This window comes from Camelus ferus, chromosome X (assembly GCF_009834535.1).
Source record: "Camelus ferus isolate YT-003-E chromosome X, BCGSAC_Cfer_1.0, whole genome shotgun sequence".
Classification (NCBI taxonomy): Eukaryota; Metazoa; Chordata; class Mammalia; order Artiodactyla; family Camelidae; genus Camelus; species Camelus ferus.
In genome coordinates this window covers 22,926,957-22,954,956 of record NC_045732.1, presented here as the reverse complement: position 1 = coordinate 22,954,956, position 28,000 = coordinate 22,926,957, and the positions used below count along the sequence as shown (strand labels likewise).

The following is a 28,000-nucleotide window of genomic DNA, read 5'->3' as shown; positions in this document are numbered from 1 at the left end:
GGCTAAGAATTTGGGAGCAGTATCCAAATTGGAATAATGTGTCAAAGGGTGGAAAATCAGAGGTGGAATCAGATCACTCAGTACACATCCTCTCACTTTACCAGGAAGGGAACTGAGCTACTGAGAGGTTAAGGGACTTGCCCAAAATCTCACAGCTATTCCATGGTAAAACGGGTGAAAAGCATATAAAAAACCCTCCTCTCTGTTAGGCATTAGGGATTCCATATTAGCACGATGCCTCCTGCCTTCAACAAGTATGTTGGGGTGACAGCCAAGAAAACAAATTATGATGCAATATGAGAAGTACTATAAAAGAAAAACATGTACAGTATTACAGGACTTGGAGACAGTAGTGAGTAGTTCTGTAAAAAGGAAAAGGTGGAAAACTTCAGAGAAAAGGCATGAATTAGCTGGGATTTTGAAGGATGAATTGATGTTTGCTGGTGGTAGGGAAGTCAGTCCAGCTAAAGGAAATGGTATGATCAGCAACACAGAGTTGTAAAACATTGATTTTGGCAAGTTCTTGTTCTTACCATATAGAGAGGAATCTTAGTAGAAAGTTGATATTTTGAGATTTGAAAGAATGGAACTAGATTGTGAAAAGACTTGAATGCAAGTCTAAGGAGCCTGGACTTTAGCTTGGAGGAAATAAGGTGTCCCTGAAAGATTTTAAGTTGAAGAGTGATAAAGTTGGATTATTGCTCTAAAAAGTTAACTCCAGCTGCAGTGTAGAGGATGAAGAGACTGGAGACAGGAAGACCAGTTAGAAGGCTAAGGGCAGATCCACTTGTCTTCCAATATACCGCATATTTTTAGTACACAAAAAATATACGCAACATTAAGAGATCCATGAAACCTTCCTTTTTAAGGGGTTCTGGGATTAGTGCAACAATCATATAGCACTTGAGTCTCATCCAAACAGTGTAATAATAAAGATTAAGACCTCAAATGTTTAATTTATGTACTTTCAGAGTACTTCATTGTAAGGAAAATGAGTCATTCTCTGAAGACATCAGTTACTGGTGTTCCAAAATCAGATAATCCGTGCTTGAAAAAAGGTGACAAAGTATATTTGTCAAATACTGTAAAGACAAAGGGAGAACAACAGTAACTAACCACCTTTCGCCTTGTGTCATTTTCCTGAACTGGACAGTTTTGGTGTGGTATTTGCCCAGCTAATATCAAACACTTACCAATTTACCAAACAAGGTAAATTAGAGGGGTTTTGTGTGTTTTCAAATTACTTTTGAATTGAATAATAATTATTATAATTACAGTATTTCATAATTGACAAAGCATGTTAACACACATCTCTTTGATCCTGACACAACCTGTCTTATTATTACATTTTGTAAGTGAGGAAGCAGCATCCAAGAGAAAGTAAGTGATTTGCAGGTTAAACAGCTAGTAAATGGCATCAGCTAGTATTCAAGGGTTTGTTTCTATATTTCAGGACTTTTCTACTCTACATCTTACAGTCTGCATTTTGCCAGCCAATGGTGGCATTATGCAGGAGTATCTACCTCTCTTTGTCTGTAGCCCTGTGAGGAGTAATGACAGGGTTGGTGGGGTGGTTCCTGGAGAGTGAGTGGGATGTGATCAGAAGTAGAAGAATGCTCTGACCTGACTGGGATGAGCCTGGTTCAAAGAAAGATCAGAGAAGGGAGTTTCTTTTTCTAGGGCATGGTCATCAGCTCCTGGAAGAGAATTGGGCCTACTGTAACTTCAACTATTCCACATTCTATTTTCATAGCACTTGAACTAGTTGGGCAGCATTTTAAAGAACTAACTATAATGGAATCATTTTAGGTCATGGACGTTTTTAGGAAGCATGTTTGTCTCCTCACACTTTTTAATTTTATAAAAATATATGTATATATATGCCTTTCAAGGATAAAGTTTTGGCCAAGACTTTTTTTAATCTCAAGGGAAATATTCTCAAGTATTTCATATCCTCATTCTGACTGGATTCTGCAGATGACCAGTTCTAATTACCACATCCAAATGTTCCTCATTAGGTCAGTCTTAGGGTGGGGGATGAGGAGGCACAGGAGGAGGAAGCATAAATGCAGAGTTCCCCCGAGACTTTAAGAAAATGAAAACTGCTTCACAAATCTTAACTTTTTTTTTCTTCCTCTCAGAAATAAAGAGATTTCAGCCCACAGGATACAGAGAGCTTGGTTATCTCATCTGGACAAAACAGTGTTTCAACTCCTTAAGTACACAGTTTGTGCGGCGGTATGTATTTTGCTTTTCATTTGATCTGATAGGTTTAATTACTTACCAAGCTAAAAGGTGTCTTAAGTAAAGGTAGAATATATAACCTTTTAAAATCTCTTCTATTTGAATCTAATAATATTGCATGGGGTTGTGGGATTTTTTTCTTTGGTTAACCCTAAATGAATATTTCTGGATTTATCTTTAACATGGGTAACTATTATTTCCTTTTTCTGGAACCAATATGATTTTTAAAATTCGATTTCTTATTTGAAGATTTGAGACAATGATCTTTCAACAATAAAAAAATCTCTGAATTAAAAGTGCCTTTGCCTTCCACTCAGCAATTTCAATTCTAGAAATCCATTCTACAATATATGTACAATTTCATTGCACTGTTGTTTCTAAGAGCAAAGATTCTAAACCATATAAATCCATCAGTAGGATACTGGTTAAATAAATGTTGGTGCTTTCATACCTTTAAATCTTGCAGCCTTGCATATGATTTAGCAACAGAAAGGTAGCTAAAATGTCTCATTAGTGAGAACGGCAAGTGCAGAACATTATGAACAATAGTTCTATTTTAGTAAAAACAAACAGGTGCATATCCCCCCACTCCCCAAAGAAAGAACTCTGGCGAGCCTAGCAGAGTATTAAGCCTTCTTTCGAATAGAGTATCAAATATTCTCCTAATAAACTCACCGGTGATTACAGCAGTCAGCAGAACATTATGAACAATGTAGTTCTATTTGAGCAAAAACAAACAGGTGCATATCCCCCCACTCCCCAAAGAAAAAACTCTGGCGACCCTGGCAGAGTATTAAGCCTTCTTTCATATAGTACCAAATATTCTCCTAATAAACTCACCGGTGATTACAGCAGTCTATAAATAGTAATAGTCACATTAAGAGAATTTTAGCAGCTCTGAAAAAAATTGTGAGCTCTCAGCAATGTGTACACTTCACCATCTGACCCACAGACCCATTTCTGATGTCAGTAAAAGCAAAATACCTCAGAGAAAACCCACCTAGGTAAACTCGTGACATTTCAGGTCCATTCTCTTATCTTCATATATGGAACTTATATTTAATTATCATAAGGCTGGTTTGTCATAATTTTAGACTCTTTTAGTAAAAAAAAGAAGGAAATTCTTTTTTTATCTGTTACCCTAGCTCTTCAAGTTACTACCTTACATTAATAATGCTTTGTCATTTTAAAAGCCCTTTGGTGTACATTTTTATGTGATTGTCACAGGCATAAAGGTTGAGCAGTGTTGTATAGGGAGAACGTGGGGGCTTTAGAATCAAACAGACCTAAGTTTGAATCCTGGCATCTCTGTTTACCACCTCTGTGCCTTTGGTTAAGTTACAGACACTCCCAGAGCCTCAGCTTACTCATTTGTAAAATGGGAATGATAATATTCAAATAATATTGCTGAGTTGTAAGGATTAAATGACGTTATGTATATAAGGCACCCAACGTAGTGTGTGGTATATAAGAGGTACTTAAAATTTAGTAACATTTCTATTATCATCCTCATTTTACAGTGATTCAGTCAACATCAGATACTTTCCAAGCACCTGCTGTGTTCCAGGCACTGTACTAGGTGCTAGGAATACAATGGTAAAGAAGAAAGAGATAGCCCCTACCTTCATGAAGCTTACAGTCTAGCAAGAAACATGTATGTATCGGTAGTTACAACACATTGTGAAAAGTGTTGTCATAGGGAAAGAACAGTGCCTGGGATCTCAAGGAGGGACACATATGCAAACATGAAGGCCAAAATGATGAAGTAATTAACTCAAGGCTACATAGATGATAAGTAGGGGAGCCAAGACTAGAACTCAGATCTTCAGAACTTGAAGTTCAGTATACTTTTCACTTTACCATGCCCGCTCTGTTATTTTCAATAAATTGTGTCTGAGTAGGGTACCACTTTCCATTTATAGCACCATCATCTATTTCAGGAATATCACGTGACACATGAAATTCTGAAGAAAGTAAGCCCCTTAGAGGCTGAGCTTGTTAAAGATCCTTGCATGAAGTGTAAAGTTAGAGTGAGGTAATGTTTTTATGCTGATTTATTTCAAGAAGTACTGGTTAATTTGAAGAAATGTTAGAAATTTATTTTAAGTCCTCATAACTTTTCAGGGTATAATTACAAACTGAATGTGTTACTCTTATTTACAATTATTATGTGAAGAAGCTGAGGCATGACTCTTGGGCCAAAAGTTGCCTTGAGAGTGGCTCTCATCTCCCATAGTATGTCTGACACATATATGAGAATAGTTGTGAGCACACATGCCAAAGTGTGGCTCTTTTATCCTCTGTGATCCGTTTCATTACTAGTTCTTTCTGTGCTCTGGCATAGCCTTTACCCTGCATGCAAGAAACTATGTGAACGATCTTAAGTACAAGGGGAAGAAGTAACTGAGCCCCAAGCCTGGTGCCAAATAACTAATTTTTGGTCTCTATTTCAGATTTAGCGGTGAAACATTTCCACCTTTGATCGTGTTTAAAATTTTCCTTCATACTGAAGGCCATGGTTACAAGTATTTCAGCGGAAAAAATTTATTAAAGCCATCAAGTGAGGTAATGTTTCATGATGTACATTTTGTGTTAATCTATGTAGTATACGAATTGCATTCAAACTATACAGGCTAAGTTGTTTCATCATTCAACCACCTAGCAGGCAGGTAGTAATTTTTAAGCATCATGTTTCAAATTGTCTGCGTTTAATAGCTAAAAAAATTTGAAATGAATTACTTATATAAGGCCCTAGAAAATACCCATCAGTTTTCTTTGTATGAAAATTTGGGTTTGTTAATAATGAATTAAAGTGGCCCATTAGTCAGGGCTTTTTAATTCTGAACATTTGATGCAATTTTGTTTTAATGGCATTTTATCATTATTTCTTGGATTCTGATAGCATATTTAGAAAAACTGTGCTACAGTATTGAAAATGAACTTTTAAAATACTAATCCTTTTTTGTGAGTTCTCATACTTTTAAGTTTCATGTAATTCTTCATAATTATGTCTACGACATAGCACTCACCTGAGGATCTTGTTAAAATGCAATTTCTGATTCAGTAGATCTGGGATGGGGCCTGAGATTCTGCATTTCCAGCCAGCTCCCAGGTGCTGCCACTGCTGCTAATCCATTGACCACAATTTTAATAGCGAGGATCTGCAGCATAAGTTTTACTCCTGTGACCCTTACACATGACTCTAATAGAGTAAAAGATAATGTACATTCTCATATTTAGCCTTTTATAAACCATACCTCAAAGATTATTTTCCTGTAGCTTTCTGGAAATATTTTACATTAAAAGTATGACCCATATGAAATCATCAATAATGACACATGTTCAGGATAGAAGACCACACAGCCTGGCAGTTTCTGATCAGATCCAGCATGTGCAGCATTTATTCTCTGACGAATATTAGAGAAGGAAAAGAAACTGCTTTTCTCTCTCTTCTCAGGAAATATCAGAAAAAATTTAACTCAGTTTCAGAAATGTATCAAAAGAACTAGTGGTTTCATGTGAAATATGGTGTTTCAGAAGCATTAATATTTATTTATATAGAAAGACTTCAAATGTGAACGTAGGTATTTATTCTATATTCAAGAGATAAATTCATGCCAGATTTATCTAGAAAATAAGTTTATAGTTGTCCCTATAAAATGTCATCAATTGTTGCCTCTCTGAGATTATACAATAGAACTTTTTTAAGAACTGAAGTTTCCCAGAGACCGTTCCTGGCGGCCCCTGCTATCCCCAGGCTGGAGCAAATAAAAACCTTAGAGACAGTGACTGGAAAGTACTGTGTGTATATCAAAATGCATTAAAGTGCTGTATGATAGCTTAAATGTTATTTTAACTACAAAGTAACTGTTGAAAAAAGGAAATAGCACAGAGTTTTTTTTAAAGGCATATATGCCTTTATGCCTTTCTTCTCTGTGCTGTAACTTTCACTCACACGGTGTAATCACTGTTGATAATTTGCTGTGTAAACTTCATTTTTTCCATGAAAACACACAAATATATATTTTTTTAATTTTGTTATTTTTAAAATGTGATTATACTATTCAGCTTGAGTTTTTCACTAAACATTATAAGGGGTTTGCAATAATCAGAACATACCCAACTTGGAGAAAATAGTTTAGGGTTCCTTTTCCCTTTATTTCAGCTTCAAAACAAACTCTGGCAAAACTTGGATTCATGGTTAATATAAAACCTGTAGAAGTGGAAATTTTCTCACTGTAAGCTCACTCAACTCCTCTGCTCTTTGAATGTAGACATTGTGTCTTTAGCAAACTGATATAACTTTCCTAAGTTTATTTATTTCTTAATATGAAAGAAATAAGTCAGTTTTAGACCAATCAGGTATTTAATCAAGTTCATTTATGAAGGAGAAGAGTTTCAGCAATTCTTTTTTAGTTGCTCCATCTTTCCCCTCGTTCTTATTTCCATTTCTGGTTTCATTTCCTTACTGCTTTCCAATAGCATTTCTTATATATTCACACACACACACACACACACAAACAAAAAGCAAAAACAAGGGAAAGGATGTAGAATAGCCTAAAACAACTTTGGAGAAGAAGAATAAAATTAGACGATTTACACTACCTGATTTCAAGACTTTAAAAGTTACAGTAATCCCAGCAGTGAAGTGACGGCAAAAAGATAGATACGTAAATCAATGGGATAGAAAAGACAATTCAGAAATAGACACACGCATAGAAGATCAATTGATTTTCATCAAAGGTGCAAAGCAGTTCAAATGGTGCTAGAACAGTTGGATAGCCATGTGTATAAAAAAGAGATCTCCTTTCAATTACCTACTTCAATGGTCTATTTTCAGAGCAATGCTTATTTACAGAGGGTTGTCACTATAGTTAGTCTACCAACTATATTTAGAATATTTTAAAGCTTGCTGCTCAAAGTGTAGTCTGCAGACCCACAGCACTGGCTTCCCCTGGAGCTTATTAGAAATGCAGGCTCTCAGACCAACCAAATCAGCACCTGAATTTTAACAAGACCCCCAGGTGATCCTAGGCACAATATGATTTGACAAACACTGTCCTAAAGGTGCTCAAACCCACTGTGGCCTGGACACCTCTGGGTAAATGACAATTCTTAAGCATTAACATCCAGCAACGATTATTTTAAATTGAAAATCCTTGTTCTTTTTGAGGATTGGGCATTTATGTAAAAAACAAAAAATATATTATCATTAATAATAGCTGCCCTTATTGAGCACTATCAAGTATGATGTTAAACATTTTGTGTGCATTATCATTTAATTCTCATAAACTCTAGAATGTAGATTCTGTTATTGTCTTCATTTTTGAAAGACTAAGTGTCTTGCTTAGGGTCTCACAACTACAAAGTGAAGGAACTGACACCAAGACCCAGTGAGCCTGACTCCAGAGTCAGGAACCCCGCTAAGCATGTTCTCTTATATGGCCCCTGATAACTCGGATGAGGTACATGTTATCCCATTTTGCCTAAAGGGGAACCTGGAACTTGGAGAGACTTGTCAAGTCCAGAACTGAGACTTGAACCCTTCTCCATCTTTCCACTGTACTGTGCACCCTTCAAGGTTGAAAGAACACTAGCAGTTATGGTGGTTTTATTAATTCTGAGACTGATTGAATTGTACCGAACCAAGAAACCTTCCTGTGTGGGGATCCCAGCTATTACTACCTTTGTGAGTGAGAATTTCCAGCCAGGCAGGGAAGTGACTTGAGATATTAGAGTAACTTGACAAGCCCAAGTATAGATATATGCCAGTAAGTAGCTGCAGGGCTGTGGGGGCTTCTGGGCCACAGTGATGCCAGGTATCAAGGAAGGTGTCAAATTTAGAGATGCCCCCTTCTGACCCTTTGAGTCACCCACTAGGAATGGAACCTGCCTCTGGAATCCTTGTCTGATTGACTGCTCTCCTGGAATCCTTGCCTAGTTTCACCTTCCCTTTCTCCTGGTGCTGGGCTCTTCATTCCTATCCCTTCCTATCCAGAAGGACTTTCCTAAATTTGACCATACACGGTCGATGTCTGATAAAGAACATCTTGGTCATTGGAGGACAAACTCTCTTTCAAACCCCTGTCACAAGTGGGCAACGAGCCTGCCCTGTGCTGCCAGGCATGGGGTTTTTTTGGCCGAGAGACTGGAGTGGGCCTGACACAGCTGAGCCACACAGCTGAGACACTGTACAAATAAGGAAACTGGGACTTGGAGAGAATGGTGCCGATGGCTGAGTGGAGTAGAGTAGGGAGGAACTGGCAAGAAATACCTTTTCTAAGTAACTTGAGCTAAAATAAAATATAGTTATATCTAAAGAAATTCTCAAGACAGAAATTATATAGTTTTCAGACCTTTCAGTGTATAACTATTTGCTTTTACCTTTAATGTCACTGTAGGGATGGTTAATTTGAACCCACAGGAAATTAATTGCAAGAACGCATAATGGATATGTGCCAATACTGCCCTTTCCATAGATGCATCATGTATAGAGAAACTAATGAAATGGAAAACAAAAATAATCTGCCTAAAGAAAGGTTCCATCACATTCTTAGGAAACTGTTTCTGTCCCTTCAATTTAGCACATTAGGAATAAAACTACAACCATTTGAATATTTTCTTTCATTTTTCCATATGTGTCTGAGTTCTAAGTTTTGGAATTTAAATAAAGAAATAAGTAAGAAATACTCTGGATAACAAAAGTGAGGATCGGAGTAGAAAATACATTAAGGCTTGCTGTTGTACTGTGTATTAAGGAAAAAATAGAGATTCCGATTTTTAATCCTGTCTCAACTGCTGTTCTGTGGCCTTATATCAGCATTATAACACCGAGTTCCCATACTTTCACAGTATCACATTCTAAGATACAAAGAAAAAGAGAAACTGATCTGGAATCAAACAATACTTGAATTTTCATTTATGCCACGTCTCCCTTCACATGAGCATACCCTTTGTGGCCAAAAGCACAAACATATAATATAAATATGTATTAGAAAAGTCAGCACATACTGATGTGGGGTGGGGAGGAGGATGGGGAGCTCTTAAGTCTGTACTCACAGTCTGTGTATAGCTCTTCGCACAAGGGTAGATACATGTGGAAGGGTATGGTGCAAATAGGGCCAGACACGATTTGAGACTCCGTATTTTCTGTGATTCTTCTGTCTCTGCCCTCTCAGGTGCTTTTCTTGAGTACAAAATGTTGACATTTCGGAGAGAAAAGAAAAAACCCTTTGCTGCTCTTTTGCTACTGAGCATGAAGCTTGAAGGAGAGGGAGGTCTAAGCACTCTGAAACAGACATGTTTCCGTTTGGGGGCGATGTATTAACTACCACATAAAAGAGAGCTGGCCCCAGTACCACCTTTCAGTGCGGTTCCTAGGGCAACCTGCTTAATAACCAGATAAGTTTTCTCTGCATTGACAGCATGAATGACGTTATAGGTTTGTTTGTTTTTTTTAAGGAAAATAATGTTTTTCATAGAGGGAAAAACAGATTTTTTTTTAAAAACTATGGTCCTCTGAGGATTATAGATTCAACTACTCCTCTAGCTGCATTTTAAAACTATGTGGATATGGTTATGGAAACAAATTTTAAGTGGTTTAAAAATCCTATAAAATATTTTCTTTGTAAATACAGTCTTTTTATTGAATAGCAAACTGCTAGAAGAAAGGAACAGTATTTGATGTATTTGTCACAAAAAAAATGTAAAGTGTGTGCTGATAGTTATTACTGTTATACTACTATTTTAAAAGTATTTTCTATTCTCTTTATAGGCAGTGGTTGATGCTTGCAAAGTGATGGGGGAAAAGAAATTTTATCATCAAATTATGGAAGATGAACATCTTTTCCAGAAGTTCAAAATAACTAAAAAAATAGATATTGTCACTCTGAAAGACTACGTGCAAGTAAGGAATTTAGATTTATATACTGAAAACAAACAACAAAATAAGCCATCTGATCCTATCCTCTAAGAATAAAGAATCATCCATTATCTTACTGTGGTAAAATACACACAATATAAAATTTACCCATTTTAAAGTGTACAATTCAGCGGAGCTAAGTACATTCCCAGTGTTGTGCAAACATCACTACCATCTAGTTTTAGAACCTTTTTGTCACCCAAAAGGGAACCTTACATCCATTAAGCAGTTACCTCCCATTCCTCCATCACGCCAGCCTCTATCAACCACTAATCTACTGTCTTTCGGAATTGGCCTATTCTGGATATTTCATATTAATGGAATCATATAATATGTGGCTTTTTGTGTCTGGGGAGTGATAGCTAAGGAATGTAGGGTTTCTTCTTGGGGTGATGGCAGTGTTTTGGAATTAGTAGTGATATATACTTTGAATTTACTAAAAACCACTGAATTTTACACTTTGAAATGGTTAAAATGGTAAACTTTATATTATGTGAATTTTATCTCAATTAAAAACATCAGAAAAAAATAAATACATGGTGCTAAGAGTGCATGACGGGAATTTGACCTAGTGAGGAAGGGTTCTATTATTGTTTGGATGCTTTCTGCTACAAGTAATGGAATATCCCAATTCACAAGAGGCTTAAACAATAAAGGACATTTGTTGTTCCATATAAGAAGTCCCTGGACAGGTGTGTCCTGGGCTAGCTAATGCCACAGCTCAAGGACATCAGGGTCCTGGGTCAGCTTCTCTACAGTTCTCGTGGCTTCCTTCACACAGTAACAAGATGAGTATCACATTCTCAACTACATTAAAAGGCAGGAAGAAGGGGATTCCTAGCATCTTTTTGCTTATCTCAGGAAGAAAACTTTCCCAGAAGCCCTCAACAGACTTCCCCACAGGTACCATTGGTCAGAAGTGGATCACATGCTCCCCATAAACCAATCAGTGATAAGGGGAAAGGAGATCATTTTCCACAACTGACTTAGAACGTTCATGGTTCATGAGCTGGGGGCCTCCTTCCTGGATCATATGTCAGTTCCATACCTGAAAAAAAAAAATCGGCTCCGTAAGAGAAAAGTGAGAAATGGTTGATAGGCAGGCAATCAACAATATATCACAGCCTCAGTCTGGGGCTCAGCAGGTGGTGCACCCCAGGACTCTGTGGCAGGAGGAGCTGCACATCCTGAAAGCAAATTTGTGGACCTGGAGAAGAGAGAGCACAGACGGTGTGGTATGCAGTCAGGCTGGAGGGCTGGTAGGAGATCATCATGCAGGGCTTTCAACCATAGTAAGGTGTTTGTTTTTTGCCTTAATTCTGTGCCCAGTGAGAAGCTGGTGCAGTGTTTCAGGAAATGAGGTGATATAATCTAATAAGTGAAGAGATCCGCCTGGCTGCAATGTAGAGAACAGATTAGAGACAGCAGAAGCATTCTCCTAGTTGAGAGGTTCCTACAGATTTTAGGAGAGATGGTGGTATCTTGGTTTAGGGCTGGCTGGAGATGCAAGAGATAATTAGAGAATAAAAGCAGTGGGCCTTGAAGACAGGGAGGTAAGCCGAAAGAAGTTGTCCAACATGGCTCCTAGGTTTCTGGTTTGCGTAACAGGTCGGACAGCAGTGCTGACTCAGGGAACTTAAACTAGATACCTGAATAATAATAATAGCAAATGCTGTGTAATGCCAACTCCCTTTATTATCATGACAACCCTAAGAAGTAGGTACTATTATTACCCTGTTTTATTTTAGAAGTTCTAAAGAAACAAGTGATCCCAAAATTCTAGCTCATAGTAATGATAATATATGGCCTTAACTGTTCACTCAGTTGCTTCCTTGTGAAACATGAAATTAAATGCAGTGCTTTAGAGATTCCCAATTCTGTTTTCTTTCTTTGAGAGCCTAAACCTGGAAGAATAGGGAAGTGAACCAGGAAATAAGTAGAGTTTGGGGATGTCAACTATATTTGCTAAGGACATGGGTCTCATACTTGCAGACTGTGACTCTGCCAAGCATTGGTGTCATAGAAAGAAGTCACCAGATTGACGAATTGGAAGAGAGAGATATAATGATTGCTGACATTCATTGAGCCCTTTATGGACAGACACAGCATTGTTTTTAGTTCTTTATATGCATATTATCTGCTTTAATCTTCAAGTTTGTAAATTATGTGACCCTTTAACAGATTAGAAAAATGGAGTTTAATGAGATTTTTAAAAACTTGCCCAAGGTCATATATAGCCAATAAATACAGAGCCGATCATTGACAGTTCTGAGATGTTTACCCATTTTACCACTCCACTCTCTGGAAATAAAATATACGAGCAGTCCTCACTTTGCACAGTAGTTCAGGGCCATAAAAATGACCACACAAGCTGTAAACCATGCAGAGCAAACTCAGTCATCAATGGGAAAAATTGTGATTGTTTCCTGCCTTTCAAAAATCTTGTCAGAACATTAAAAACTCTTACTGTCTGTTATAAATATATAGGAAAATGGAAAAAAGCAAAACATGTATTTAGTACACTATAATTTAAAATAGAAACATTGAGAATTAAAATGTTTTACTTCTCTGTAAAAAGCTTATTAACTTCTTTGTAAAAAGCTTATCAATCATACTAAAAACTATTAAATTTTATACTCTGCATTTTATTGAGATGTGAATCTCAATAAATCTGTTTAAAAATAAAAACCTAAAACCCAGTTTATCAAGAGTAATTTAAACCGCGCTTGCCCTCTTGTTCTTCTCATATAACTAGCAATAAGGAGTGAACATCTTCTCTATGCCCTGGCAAATTGCCATACTTCTTTCTAACCTTGGATCACCTACCAACATTTTGTCCTTTGCACTTTAAGTGTTGTGGAATATCTTGGGGGATAGGTATAGCTCAGTGGTAAGAGTGCATGCTCAGCATGTATGAAGTCATGGGTTTAATCCCCAGTACCTCCTCTAAGAATAAATAAATAAATCTAATTGCCTCCCCCTAAAATAAATTAAATTGAATTAATTGTACTAAGATAAAATAAATGTTCTAAATTTTTTTAATAAATTAATGTTGTGGAATATCTCAGAGCTTCTTTAATATGAAGTGTCTTTTTTGCCAGCATTACTTCCTCTGAGAAAACTTCATCCTTTTCATCACAGCCATTTTCCTCATTTATGTTGCTAGATTCACTTTCACCAAGTTCCTCTAGCAGCCTACCTGCAGTCTCTTGAATGATGATAGTGTCAACATCCCCATGGTCACCTGTTTCTTCTAGAACTCCAATTAACAGTCTGTGAATTTCATTTCCAGTCTTACCACTTTGTTTCTTTGTTGGACTTTTCTCCCCTTTGATTATCTTTATCTATAAAATGTCACATGGGTTTATCACTGGGAGACGAAGAGGCAACACAGTTACATACTTTGCTGTCTGTGTGTGAACTAAATAGCAGATCCACAGTGACCAGTCACTGACACACTCTGAAAGAAGTGAACTGATTTGTCATTTACCACCGTGCATATCTGTTATTTATGTACTAATCAATGGACTGAAAAGCTAGCAGCAGAGTTTGTACTTTATGCAATTACTCAGTAATACTGTGATAACTGAAATTTGAACCATGGTGTTGAAGGACTGAGTTCATTTGACTAAATGGTGGTAATTGAAATTCGTGCATACCTAAATGATACAAAAGGAGGACTGCCTGTATTTGTTTAGGTGCAAGAGAGTGTGTGTGTATGGAGGGGTGGGTAATATCCTAAATGCGTAGCTATTATTCCATTTCCTAGCATTGTAGCTCCTCCTGCCCTATTTCTATCTCTTAAGTGAACATTGATAAGGTTGATTGATTACATGTATTTACCTTTTTAATTCCTAATTTGATATTTTAAATTTTAAAAAGAGAAAAGTGCGATTTCTACAAATACTTGAAATGAAAATAGTGAAATTCGCCACTTAGCGCCAGAGATGAGCTAATTATTTCTAAAAAGGTTTGTGCAACTGTCTTCTCAATGCAAGCATGTCACAAACAAACATTGGCAGATACGTAGATCACATAGCTATTTTCAGTTTTTAGGCTCATCCTGAGTTTAGTTTATCTAAGTTATATTTACCTTAAAGGTTTAATGTTTATGCATTAAATAAATAAGATTATACATTAAATAAATAGTAATGTTTATGCATTAGATATATATTTAGTGAGTGTGACATTATGTACATGATACTGTATGAGAAGGATCCTCCCTTCCAGTAGGGGAGCTGAGAGATACACAGAGAGCTAAAACATCAAGTAGTCAGAAATAAGAGTCACAGAAGAGGAATTCCAGTAAAGTTCAGAGATGGGATCAAGGAATGCTGTTTGGACGAAGTAACATTTGAGTGGAACCTTGGGAAATGTGTCTACAAACATTCTAAAGCACTACAGCTAATCATGCTTAGTTATTTTTTCCATATAGTATTCCAGTCTTCTGGATGAGACCCCTGCATCTTCTGGTGGCAGAAATAACTATTGGCGAAGGTTAAACCTCGAAAGCATTCCCAGGACAATGATAATGTATGACATAGTTGATTATGCAGAGACTGGAATAATCTCAAACCGTCTTAAAAAAGTAAATGAAGTATCTGTTACAAAGACCAAAAACAGAAGAGATGCGTCAGCACCAGCTACGAATTGTTTCTGAAGTTAGGAAAAGTTGATCCTTCACTGGGGTTTGCAATACTAGGGGCACTTCTGGAAATGGTCACATTCTGCCAAATAGCTCACAAAAGATAATAACAGCATTTGGGAAAAATGAGGTTGGGGCAGATTGCTCAAAACTTATGCAACTTTGTAAACAGAGCACTAACAAAAAGGACAGTTGGTACCTGGGGAGATAACTTGTATCACTAGGCAGTCTGCCCCAGAAAATATTAAAAAAAAAAAGGTACAATAGAGTGGAAATACTGGCCACTCTTTAATTAGAGCAGGTAGTGGGCACCGAGGCAGTGCAGATGGAAGTGGAGACCTGGGCCAATGTGATGGCCTTTTAAGTGGGCATGAGAGGCAGTGTGACCTGCCAAGAACCATGTACCACCCAAAGCAAGGAGTAGGGTGGAGGGCAGTAAGATTGTGCTTGTTGGCCGTGGGGGGCCTCTCTGGGGAGAGAGTCCTAGGTGCTGGTGTTAATTCTTGTTTTCATAAATGTAGCCAAAAGGGCCCCTGTTGCCCATGCTGCACAGAGCAAGACTTTTTCCTTTTCTGCTGAAGGTTGTAATTCTTCTCTTGCTATTCTGGCTCCCCTTGCCGAGGATAAATTGCATATAAATTACAGTGACATTATTCCCTTCTTTACCAATAATATATGAGCCAGTTCACATTATAGAAAAGTATGTTGTAGCAAAATAGACTGTATTATGATCTGGAACAACATGGACAGAATATGACTGCACCAATTATATTCCTTTTTTCTTTCCATTACCAAGTCTTACCTAGCCTATCTTATTTACAAGTTGAGCCTTTTTTCTTAAAAAGAGATAATCAGACTGAAGAGGACCTGTTGATAGTCTGTTTTCACACAGTCGTATTTGGAATGAAAAATACTCCTTTAGTACATGAAATGACACTGGTGACGCACTGTTAGGCAAACACACTGGGCTTTTTTCAGAAGTAGAAATGAGTGGGTGCTGACCCAATAACATAATTTAGCCCATTTATTTTATAATCAAAGCTATACATTTACCAGACAGATGGCCTGGTATAGGGCTCAGTCTGTCATCATGAAATAGATTTCCTCTAACTCATCCGTATAAGCACTGAATATGGAACTTAACCCTATTACCACCAAGGTTGAATAAATGGTGTAATTTTCTCTGTCACCATATGTAACTGTAGGCTCCCTGCTCTGATTATCCAAGAATGAGTCATTTAAAGAGGCAAATAAGTAGCCAAATTCTATATCAATTGAAGAGGGAAAAAGTACTTTCTTAAAGGCTTCTTTTAATGAAGTCTTAGTTTAGGATCTCCCAGAAGCAAACTCTGAGATAAGGATTTGAGTACGAGTAGCTTATTTGGGAGGTGATCCCAGGAAGCACCAGGATCTCATCAGTGGGGTAGAGAAATGAAACAGGAAAGAGCAGGCAGCCAAAACAGTGTATGTTAACAAGCAGGTTATCCCTGTGGGTAACTGAAACTTAATTCCTCCTGGGAACGCCCTAACCAGTGTAGAACATGCAATTCAAGTTATCCCGCAGCGGGCAAGGGAGTTAAGATATTTATACACCAGCACCCATTAGTCATTGGTTAAGGGTAGCTCAGGAGGGGAGGTATTAATTCTGGGGCACTTTCCCTGCATGTGGGCTCTTGTTTTCGTAAGAAAGCTCTCCGCCTAATTGAGGCCAATGCTGACAGTTATAAGTTGGGCCTTCGTGTCCTGCATTGGTATGGCCAAGGGGATTATGAGCACGGCACCAACTGTGTCTGGTCCCAACACATAAAAACAGCTTGTTTCAGCCATTATGCAATGTAATCCTTTTTGATGTTAATATACGATTATATATAAAGATTCAAATGGCTACTGCATGGTGTTTTCTAAGAAAACTGATTCTAAATTGATACCATGTCTTATAATTTTCATCATCATCATCATAAACATCATCTATCTATACACCTTCATAAGTGGCAGATAAAGAACCATGCTATATAATAGGCAGAAATGATAACTTTGACCTAAAAACTTACATGCAGTATTGCTCTAAGCACTGAGGTTTATGACGTATTTGCTAGAGGATGCTTTAATAAAATTTGGAACTTGCTTTACATTTAAATTGTATTATTTTATGGAATTTTTCTGTCTATACTACAAATATTTTCTAGGTGCCCCTCATCCTTCTCAAGTCTTCAACCTTTATATCGACGCTACCAGCAGCAAAGTCAAATTAAACATCTGGGTCGTCGATCCAAGCAAGCTCAAATGAAAGTTGAAAAAATGAGAAAAGCTTATAAGATGGCTAAAGAGAAAAATGTTTCTGCAGAAAGTGTAAGTTTAACTTGTATTTTTTTGGACAATATTCAAACTGTAAGTAATTCTACTTTCATAAGTAGAATTTTCCTAATCTACAAGTTCAAGGATGAAATACATACATTTGGTATATACCCTGGATAGTATAAAGCTACGTTCCTCTTGGTAACACATATTTTAAAAATTCTTAAACAGTATGAGTAGCTATTCTGGTAAATAACGGCCGTTTTGGCTCCACATCAGCATGAGTTGGCAAAAAACCCTATTTCTATATGTTGACATTGTTGATTCAGCGCATCTCTAATGGTGCTTTTCTCAAAATGGAAGTCATTTCTATCTACACTTACTAAGAACTATATGCAGTGGAAAATCTGCTTCAGTATACTGCATTGCAGGAATATTTACAATGAACATGTATTCATATTTTACTTTGTAATTTTTTAAAAATCTGCTATAAAATATTTTGAGATGAGGCTAAGTATAAACAGTCAAATATAAAAACATAAAATAGTGAAAAATAAAATATAAAACACTTTCCACTTTTATTTATAATTCTACCTAGGAGCTGCAAATGGACACATCAGGTACAAAGCAAAAACAGACAATCGTTTTATCCACCCCCTCTTTTGACATTGTGAAAGTTAATGAACTCGTGTCAAATGATGAATTGGAAAAAGAGGAAAAGGAATTATTTGCCTGGTGTCAAGACTTGTGTATTAATAGTTCTCCATCATGTTAATGCACAGCTAATTGACAGAAAATCAAGTTATTCAATAATCTGCTTGTCTGTCTATAAATGATGAGTATGTGCATTCAAGGAAAACGAAATATAAACAAGCCCTTGGTATGCTCTCTTAACCAAAAGTGTGGCAGATTTTTAAGCCCTTTTGTATTAACATAGGTATAAATATTTCTTGCTGACAGAATTTTAACCTAAATAAATTATTTCAACTAGATGCACTCAGTCTAGCTGTATATGGTTTTGTTCAAGATGATGAGTATTTAGTCCCTGTACCTTTTATTCAATTTCGATTTTCCTTCATTTAAAAAAATATTTGAGCAGGCTATGCTTCGCATAAATATTAGAATTCACAGAATAAAAGGCTGCTCTTGAGTCAGCCTCCAGTATCTTTTTTTTAGTAGCATGTTGTTTTTATAGAACAGCTTGTGATTGACCTACTCTGAATTATAATAAAAATAATAATGAATTTGTTGCTACAGCAGGCATGACATGGCATACCTAATCATTATTGAGCATTGTGAGCACCTGGGGCAGAATGTTGTCTCCGCTTCAGTGTTGCACCTTGTTGAGGGAGGGTACAGCTCAGTGGTAGAGCGCATGCTTAGCACATGCTAACCCAGATCCTGGGTTCAATCCCTAGTACCTCCATTGAAAATAAATAAATAAATAAACCTAATTACCTCCCACTACCAAAAAAATGTTGTGCTTTGTATTTTTTTAAATATAAAGACTGTTTTGAGTAATATTTATCAATTTCCTTTTGAATTGATAAATTCTCATTCCTGATATAGTACAAATTATTGATTTTTTGTGATCCAGGCTATTAGATTATATCAAATCTTCCCTGAGGCTGTGATAATTAAACAAAGTGCATTATTTATTGCATTTTAAAAATAGTTTTTGATTTTGTTTAACATTTAAAATGTGGAGGTTTATTCCTGATTTAAATTGTGCAAAGTAGCCTATAAATGGATTCCATCCTTTCCTAAAACATTCTCTTAAATGATAAAGAATATTGGAGTAAATATGTATATTTCCCACTGGAATATATTCAACATACATGTGTACTCTTCAATATTAATATGTCCTCATTTGATTTCCAAAAATAGGATGGATAATCCTGTTGTTTTCAGAGCTTGTACTGGCACCGGTTGAATAGAAAACACATATTTGTCCTCATGAGTCACACAGATTCTCATTTATTAAACTGGAAAGCAGTCCCTCATCCAGTCAAATGCATATCAGATTCAGTACCCCCATGTAACAGGCCATAACAAAGCTAAAGGAAGATTTCAGGTAACAAGATGAAGGAAAAGGTCAAAGGAGGACAGACTCTTTACGTTTAAGGGCACCCACTTCTCATATTTCACTGGCTATGACTTTGTCCCATCATAATGCTTAGCTAGAAGGGAGGCAGGGAAATGTACTCTTGTTTTGGGCAGTTATGTACCCAACTAAAATTCTATTGTTAGAAAAGAAAGGGGTAATGGATATTAAGGCATAACTAGCATCAGCTGCCAGACAGAGAGCCTGTCTTCTATTGATTCTTTTAACTCACATTAAACAATGTAACCACATCACAGAAAATCCTTTTAAAAGTAGAATTACATATAATCTCACCACTATAACAACTGTTTTCAATTGTTCATACCTTTCTAATTTGCACACTTATTTTGTCTAAATGCACAAATATTTTCCCATGGTTGTAATCATAAGTAACATATAGATTTTAAATTTTCTCTTAATATTATATTTTAAACATAGTCTTTTTTAAACAAGTAATTTTTAATGTCCACATGATACCCCATTGGGTTGATAAGGCATAATTTACTTGACCATACCCATATCATTGGATATTTCGGTGATTTGAATTTTTCACTATTATAGGTAATTAATGCTAGAGTGAACATCATCATACACGGTCTTCTTTATTTTGGTTATCTTTCTGGTATTTATTTTAACCTAATTGTACTGTAATCAGAGAACATGATTTGTATGATATTGATTCTGGGAAACTTGTTGAGACTGGCTTTATAGCTAAGTATATGGTCAGTTTTCATGAATCTTTCTTGTACTCTTCAGAAAAATGTGCATTCCCTGTAGTTAGATACATGTCCTTTCGATCAAACTTGTTAATTGTATTATTATTTCCTATACTATGCTACTCATTTTTAGTCTGTGCGACATCAATTCCTGAGAAAGATATATGTTACATCCTACAATGGTAGTGGACTTGTTGGTTTCTCCTTGTAATTGTCAATATTCGCTTTATGTTATTTGAAGATATCATTAGGCACCTTATTTTAGAAACTGCATCTCTTACTGGCGAATTGAATCTGTTATCGTTATATGGCTACTATCTTTATTCCTAACAATATATTTTTCTTTGAAGACCGTTTTGTCCATTATGAACACAGCTACTCTAGCTTTCTTCTGGTTAGTGTCTGCCTGGCATACCTTTTTCCATCTTTTCTTATTTTCAACATTTGTGTGTGTCAGAGACTGGCTAGATGCTCACTAATTCCATTTCCTCTTCCTGGCAACACAAGACTGCATTTCCAAGCTCTTTTTACAGTTACAGTTGTGGAAGTGATGTATAGCCTTTCTGTGCTTGGCCCCTAAAATGTCATACGTGGTTTTCAATGCACTCTTTCCCCTGCTCACGTGGCTTGAGGCAAAAAAACTCCAAAATGGTAGAACTAAGATTGAAAGACCCCAGATTCCTATGTCACTGATTGAAGGAACAACAGCCAAAGCAGCACTCTGACCTGATGAACTCTGATGTGAGCAAGAAATAAACCTGATTGTTGTGTTAAGCCTCAGAGATCATAGGGATGGTTTGTTATAGCAGCTAACATTAATTATTCTGATATACCATGTCTTCTTTGTGTTTTAGGTTTTCTCTAGGATAACAGCAAGTATCTGGATTGTTTTGTTTTGTTTTAATCCAGTCTGAGGATATCTTTCTTTTAACTGGTGAGTTTGGAAACTTTACACTTTATTGTGATTTTAATTAATTGTTGATATGTGGAATTATCTTTACCATTTTATTTTGTGCTATCTGTCTTGATTTTTTGTCTTCCCCTCCTGTCTTTTTTTCTTTCAGATTGTTCTTTTGATTATACATTTCCCCCTCTATTATTTTGAGAGTTATAACTCTATTTTTATTCTTAGTAATTACTCTTAAAGTTTAGCAATGTGTCCGTAAAATCTAAATCAATAGCCCCACCTCCCTTCCCAAACTATCCAAGGGCCTTAGAATGCTAATCATCATCCTGTTGTCTTTAAAGTTATTGTTATCCAATTTTTTTTAGCACCATCTTGTTTTTAACCTCCAAATTAGACATTATCGTTGTTTTTATAAATCTCAGACTTTTTTTTCTGGGATTATTTTTTTTTATCCTGATGAATACGCTTGAAAACTTCTTTAATGAACATCTTTTGGTGATAGCTCAGTTTTTGGTTTTCTGAAAATGTCCTCATTTTACCCTTATTCTTAAACACATAATTTCAGTAGATGTCATATTCTACATTGACAGTAGTTTGGTTTTCTCTCAGCAATCTGAAGTTGTTCCACTGTTACTGCCTGTCTAATTGTTGTTCCTTTTAGATGCTCTCTCTTTTCTGTCTCGAAACTTTAATATACTATGTGCTCTTTAGTTATACTGAAGATTGAGTCTCCCGCATTCCTTCTCTTTTATCTACATTTTGTCTTACCTTACTGTCTGTTGAGAGTCTGGTTTTATGTGGAGGTCTCAATTCCAACCTTATCTGAGCCCAAGATCTTGTCTCCCACATACATGAGGTTATGAAGACCTGAGACTTTAGGTTCCTGGGAGTGATACATGTACTCAGGGTCATCAGTCACATCCCATGCTAGCTTATAGCTCCCTCTTTATTTTTCACTCCTGAGGATTTTCCTTCTTACAAGCTCAACTATACCTTTTAAAAGGTTTTTTTGGTTTTTTGTATTTTATCTAGGGTTTGTAGGTTTTTGTAGTGGGATGGTTTTTCAGAATATTTAGTCTACCATTCACCATAAGTGAAAGTTCACAGTGTCACTTCATTCTGTTAAATTATATCCTTAGGATAAAATGTTGAGAGTTGTACTACTTATGCATCAGAGATGTTAAACATATGCATTGTTTTTCATATGCATTGTCAGATTGCTTTCCAGCCATTCACTTTTTGAGTGGTGAGTACTATATCGATGTTTGTTTATCCACTCCATGGAGGCAGAGTAGTATCATAGAGTGTGGATTTAAATCAACCAAATCTGATTCTGTCTCTCCCTACCCCATGTCTCTCTCTATCCCTCCATTATTCACATATATAGAGATTAGAGAAACTCTTTCTCTAAAAAGTTTTGTTGTGGTTTGAGATGCAAGAGAATTAAGAAAGAAGACATTATTTAAGAAGGAGAGAATGAAAATGCTGGCTTGAGTATCTATTTTAGTCTCTGTTACCCCCTCAAACCCACTAAAACAATGGTAAAGAGACTTTTCTTAAAGGCATAAACCTTCAATGATACAGAGAGATCAGAGAAGATCAGAGAAAACAGTGGCAAAATTTTGTCAGTTGGAAAACTTATGAGTAGTAGTTGACTTAGCATATCTGAGAAAACTGTGTCTTAAACTGGCTAAGGAAAGCTAAGAAGCCAAGCAGTTCACACCATGAGACACCCCCCCCCACCCCGAAGGCTCAGGAATTGGCAGCAGCACACAGGCTATTTTTGAAAGTAAGGGGTGAAGTGAAGGAGAAGAAATTGTCTGAAAATCTGTTTAAGAAGCAATTAAAACACAAAATCCCTTTCCCACTGTTATGAGTTGAATTGTGTCCTGTCCTCTTCCCCAGAAAATGTATGTTGAAGTCCTAACCCCCAGTACTTCAGAATGTGACCTTATTTGGAAATAAAGTTGTTGTAGATGTAATTACTTAAGATGAGGTCATACTAGAGTAGGGTGGGCCCCTAATCCAATAGGACTGGTGTCTTTATAAGAAAGAATCACTTAAAATAATTGAAATGGTTACCTCTAAGAATCATAAAATGGGGTGAAGAGGAGCAGAGTCCAGTGGATTTTTCAACAATCATTGCAGAGCTATTTGACTTTTAAAACATTGTGCAAGTATGCATTTCATTTTAAAAACTAAATTTCTTTTAAAAATACGAGAAAGCAGAATTGTTGGGATGCAGACAGGAGTGTGCCAGAGCAGCTCATACTTAGCTTTGCTCAAGCTGGTTGTTACATTTCCAGGAATTTCGTGAGCCAGTTGTTAAATATAGCCATTATTAAAAATTAAGTTGTATAAACATACAAGTGAGTAAACTGTTATATTAAAAGCACAGTTAGTTACTCAAAACTCATCACTTCCTAATTATTTTACTACATTTTACTATGCTCTGTGACCTTGCTGTTATTTATATCTATTGTATCTGTCTATACTATATAATGGTGAGCTACAGGACATCTCTTCTCAACATCTGTTGAGGTGTTGAGGACATCTGTTGTGGTGTCATGTTGGTAACTAACTTGAAAATATATGTATTTCTTGTTTATTTCTTAAACTTTTTTGTTGTTAAATATAACACACCTATAGAAAACTATAGAAAACTAATATACAATTTAATGAATTATTGGAAGCCGGGACACCTTTGTAATTACCATCCATGTCAGAAAAAGAACGATGGCTGACCACCCCAGAAGTGCTCCACCTGCTCCTCCTCTCCTAAGAGTAACCATCCTTCTGACTATTGTGGTAATCACTTCATTATTTTATAGTTTCCTCACCTAAGTGTGCATCCATAAACACTATGATTTAATTTCACCTACTATTTTTATACATCTTTTACCTCTTTTTAATCTGTAGGTTCCCCATCCACCTCTCTTTCCCCCTCTTACAATTTGTTGACAAAACTAAATTGTTTATCTGTAGCATCTCCCATGATCTGGATTTTGTTGATTAAATTCCCATGGGGTAGCTTAACATGTTCTTTTGCCCCCTGTATTTCTTGTAAATTGGTAGATGGATCTAAAGGCTCATTCTTTATTATTAACAACAATGACAACAGCAAAAATACTAATTCAGTGAATATATATTGAACATTTATTACATGCCTGAATGAGATGCTATAAAAAATATGAAGTAATTTTTAAATACTTTCAATATTTTCAGACAACTGACAGAATCTTTTTGAGGGACAAATTGTTATAGTTTACTCTGTAACATTAGCTTGGTCGCCAACTTAGGAGGCATCTTCAAGTGTTAGGCCTTATATGTGAAACATATATTAACTGACAAAGGGACTCCTGATAATAGCATAGAAGTAGTGCAGCAATGCCTTCCTGAAGAAATTATTAACTGCATAACCACTTGTATAGAAACCTCTGTCTGTTGTTCAAGGCTAGTACATTTACCAGGCACCACTGACGGTGACTGCAACTTTTATAGGAACAGTTTGTAGGAACTCAGCAATAAAGGATTTTTTAAAAGAAGAGGAAATTTGATTACATAGTTCTAAGTTATCAGAACCTTAAGTTTAAAAAAGGACACAGAATAATAAGACTCTATAAGTTGATGCTCTCTGTAACTTTTTCCTATGATAAACCAATAATACAGTCTCCTTAACTAATGCTAATTATTTCTAAAATAATACTGACAACTTGAAGAAATGTTGATTTGCTTTAAATAAGACATCAGGTCTTCCTGTTCATAAACAGTACTTGGCTAAATTATTTTAAGTGTGGCTTAATTTAAAATAAGTTTGTGGCTTGTTTTGATAGTGAACGTTTTGTATATATATATTATGCTTATGAAATTAATGAAGTTTTAGTAACAAGAAATTACTTCACCTCTACTATTCAATCTTTGCTTGGAAGTAAGGTCAGATGCTCAAATCTGTGGACCAGAACGATAAGAAAGAATGAAGATTGCCCAAATACCAAGAAATTTCAACCCAACTCTATAAATTTACAGTATTATATTCAGCTATGATTCATACAAATGACATTAAGTTTAAAATATTCATGTGTATCATTTTTTAAAGTTCTCCACAAGTAAGTCATTTCCTTCTGTATTTTTGGAAGAGTGAATATTCATTTCTCCCTGGTAATATTAAATTGTGACAATCTTTGGTATTAAAATTAACCTGTCAAATTATATTCTCCAACACTTGCAAAGATATGAGAAACTTCGAAAAGTGAAAAAAATCAAGATATGATGGTTATGGACCAGACTAAAAAAATAAATAGCAAACATTATACCATTCCATCATGGAATATTAAGAAAGAATCAAACACAACCTGAGCTTACTTTGGATCAATAATTGTTACAGATTTCTATAAATAAAAATCCTCCAGTGTTAAAAGATGTTGGATCAGCATTTCTGGAAATCTATGACTAATGCCATTATACTCTCTGTCCCAGGAAGTTTTATTATGACATCATCTCTTGAGAAACTTTAAATATTAATCCATAGGTTATTCTCAGCATGCAATCCATTACTTTTTTTTTCTCATTCAGAGTACTTTTTCATTTAGCACAAATAAGTTGATGTAATTCTTTTAACATGCTAAATAGCATAAGATGATAATATTCAGGTTTGCATTAATTTAAAGTGAATAAAAATGCTCTATGCAAAGACTATGCATTGTCAGTCCCTTTTTGCCTTCATAGATTATTTTTGAAGGCACAGCATCAAAGGAATATTATTTTTGACAAGTTTTACAGCATCACTCCCAGGAATATATTTCTATAGTTTGAGTAATTTTGGAATAAATTAAATCATGATATTCATATTTTCCCTCTAAAATCACACAAATCTTTCTATGGAAGGTGATTTCACTGTCTTCAAAATGTGATTCCCCTCCCCAGCTATGGCAGGTGCTGTAGATGTGCAGCATGTATCCCCTGGCCTTTACCGCTTCATGCACACAGCCTAACTTCCAACTTACCAACCCCTGACCACCTTTTTTTTCTTATTCATAAAATTCTGTATTCATATTTAATAGCATCATTAGGAAGACCACCACAATGTACGAGTGGTAAACAATTTTTTAAATTTAAACCTAGGAAAATGTAATTTTGTAAAATGTCAGTATAGACAAATGAAGAACCACAAAAAGAAGAGAAGAATGGATTAAGAGAGGAATGCAAAACCCACAATAGTAATTTTGGGACCCATAGGTAAAACTATTGCTTTTGTTTTGGTTTTGGAGTTTTTTTTTGTGGATTTTTTTGTTTTTGTTTTGTAAGCAGACCTTTGTTTAGGGCATTCTGCTGTTGGTTTTTACATAACAGACCAGAAGTGCCAGGGAATTAATGCCCCTCAAACGTGACTCTAACTCAGTGCCTGAAAGAACTTGATATATAAATATCCCAGCTCCTTCTGTCTTTGGTGGAGTAACTGAGGCATGTGTGTGCCTTACACTGGTTCTCAGAATTTCCCTGACATGATTAAGTTTCAGTCACCCACAGTGGCAGTGGACTTAATAATTCACTCTGTTGGCTGCCCTACCTTCCTTGTCTTACTTCCCCAGTAACTTCCTCATTCACCTACTGAGGTATTTGTTTGTTTTTGTACCTTCTACATAAACTACTTGCACTGGAATCCTTGCTTCAGAGTCAGTTTCTGGTGAAAAACAACCTAAGACTCACCAGCCTTTACTGCTTTGGTTCATTATTTCTTCAACGTTTGAATTCATTCATCATTTCCTGGTTTTATAGTGCACTGAAGAGAACAAATATCAGCTTTGTTAGTAAATGACTTTTTAGTGCCTTCTGAACATACTGTCTTCTTTTAATTCTGTGTCAAGAATAGTCGTTTTAATTCCTTTGCTAATCTGCCAAGATATAGAAATCTACAATTGAATCTGGCTACCTAGAGAGAAAAAAATGGGGTCTCTGGTGTCCCTATGGTCAAATCAAGATCCCAGTCAGTACTCAGTGATTTCAAAGGTGCCTTCCAGCTTTAAAATTCTATAAGTTTTAGCACCAATTCTACAGAAACTATTGCAGAAAATTGAAGAGGAAGGAATGCTTCCCAACTCATTTTGAGGGCAATATAATACCCAAACCAGACAAAAGCAGTGCAAAAAAGAAAACAACAGAATGATATCACTCACGAACTTAGACATAAACATCCTCAAAAAATTTTAGCAAATCAAATCCTACAATATATAAAAAGAAGTATACACACCACGACCAAGTGGGGTTTATTCCAGGATATAAAGGTAAAATATTCAAAAGTCAATCACTGTAATCCATTGTATCAACAGGCTAAGGTAGAATAATCACATGATAACATAATTGATGCAGAAAAAGCATTTAACAAAATTAAACACCCATTCATAATAAACACTCAGCAAATTAGGAACGTAGGGGAACTTCCTTACCTTGATAAAGAGCACTGAAAAAAAAAACCATATAGCTAACATCATACTTAATGGTAAAAGACTGACTGCTTTCTCCCTCGATCAGGAACAAGGCAAGGAGGTCCACTCTCATCACTTTTATTCAACATAGCACTTAGGAAATAAGATGCATACAGATCAGAAAGAAAGAATGTACGCTATTTCTATTTGCAGATGACGTGATTGTCTACATAGGAAATCCCAAAGAATCCACAAAAAAACTCATAGAACTAATGAGTTCAACAAGGCTGCAGAGTACAAGATAAATACACACAAATCAGTCTATTCCTATATACTAGCAATAAACATGTGAAAACTGAAAAACAATGCCATTTAAAATGACTGCCAAAAAAAAAAACCCATCTAGGAAAAACATGTAAAGGATATGTATGCTGAAAAATTTTAAACATTGAAGAAAGAAATCAAAGATTTAAATAAATAGAGAGACATACTGTGTTCATGAATTGGCAGACAATATAGTAGAGATGTTACAATATAGTAGAGATGTTAATTAACTCTAAATTGATATGCAGGTTTACCACCATTCCTATCAAAATTCCAGCAAGACTTTTTTGTAGATATGGACAAGTTTATTCTAAATGGAATTTGGAAATTTAAAAACAAAACAAAACAACAAAAATTTTTAATTTTAAAAAAGAATAAATAAAAAAATAAAAGTTACATGGAAAGACAAAGGAACTAGAATA

The 28,000-nt window shown here is 35.9% G+C and overlaps 1 protein-coding gene across 1 annotated transcript in view; it reads left to right on the top strand.

Annotated features, from left to right (window-relative positions):
- The window catches only part of CXHXorf58 (chromosome X CXorf58 homolog), a 29,201-nt gene extending 1,954 nt beyond the window's left edge, over nt 1–27,247 (top strand). The window contains 8 exon segments of the mRNA XM_032475670.1: nt 2,142–2,238; nt 4,185–4,279; nt 4,698–4,809; nt 10,019–10,150; nt 14,601–14,756; nt 14,758–14,832; nt 17,004–17,159; nt 20,780–27,247. Of these exon segments, the coding sequence (XP_032331561.1) occupies nt 2,142–2,238; nt 4,185–4,279; nt 4,698–4,809; nt 10,019–10,150; nt 14,601–14,756; nt 14,758–14,832; nt 17,004–17,159; nt 20,780–20,839 (883 nt within the window). The 3' untranslated portion in view covers nt 20,840–27,247.
- The last annotated feature ends 753 nt before the right edge of the window (nt 27,248–28,000 follow it).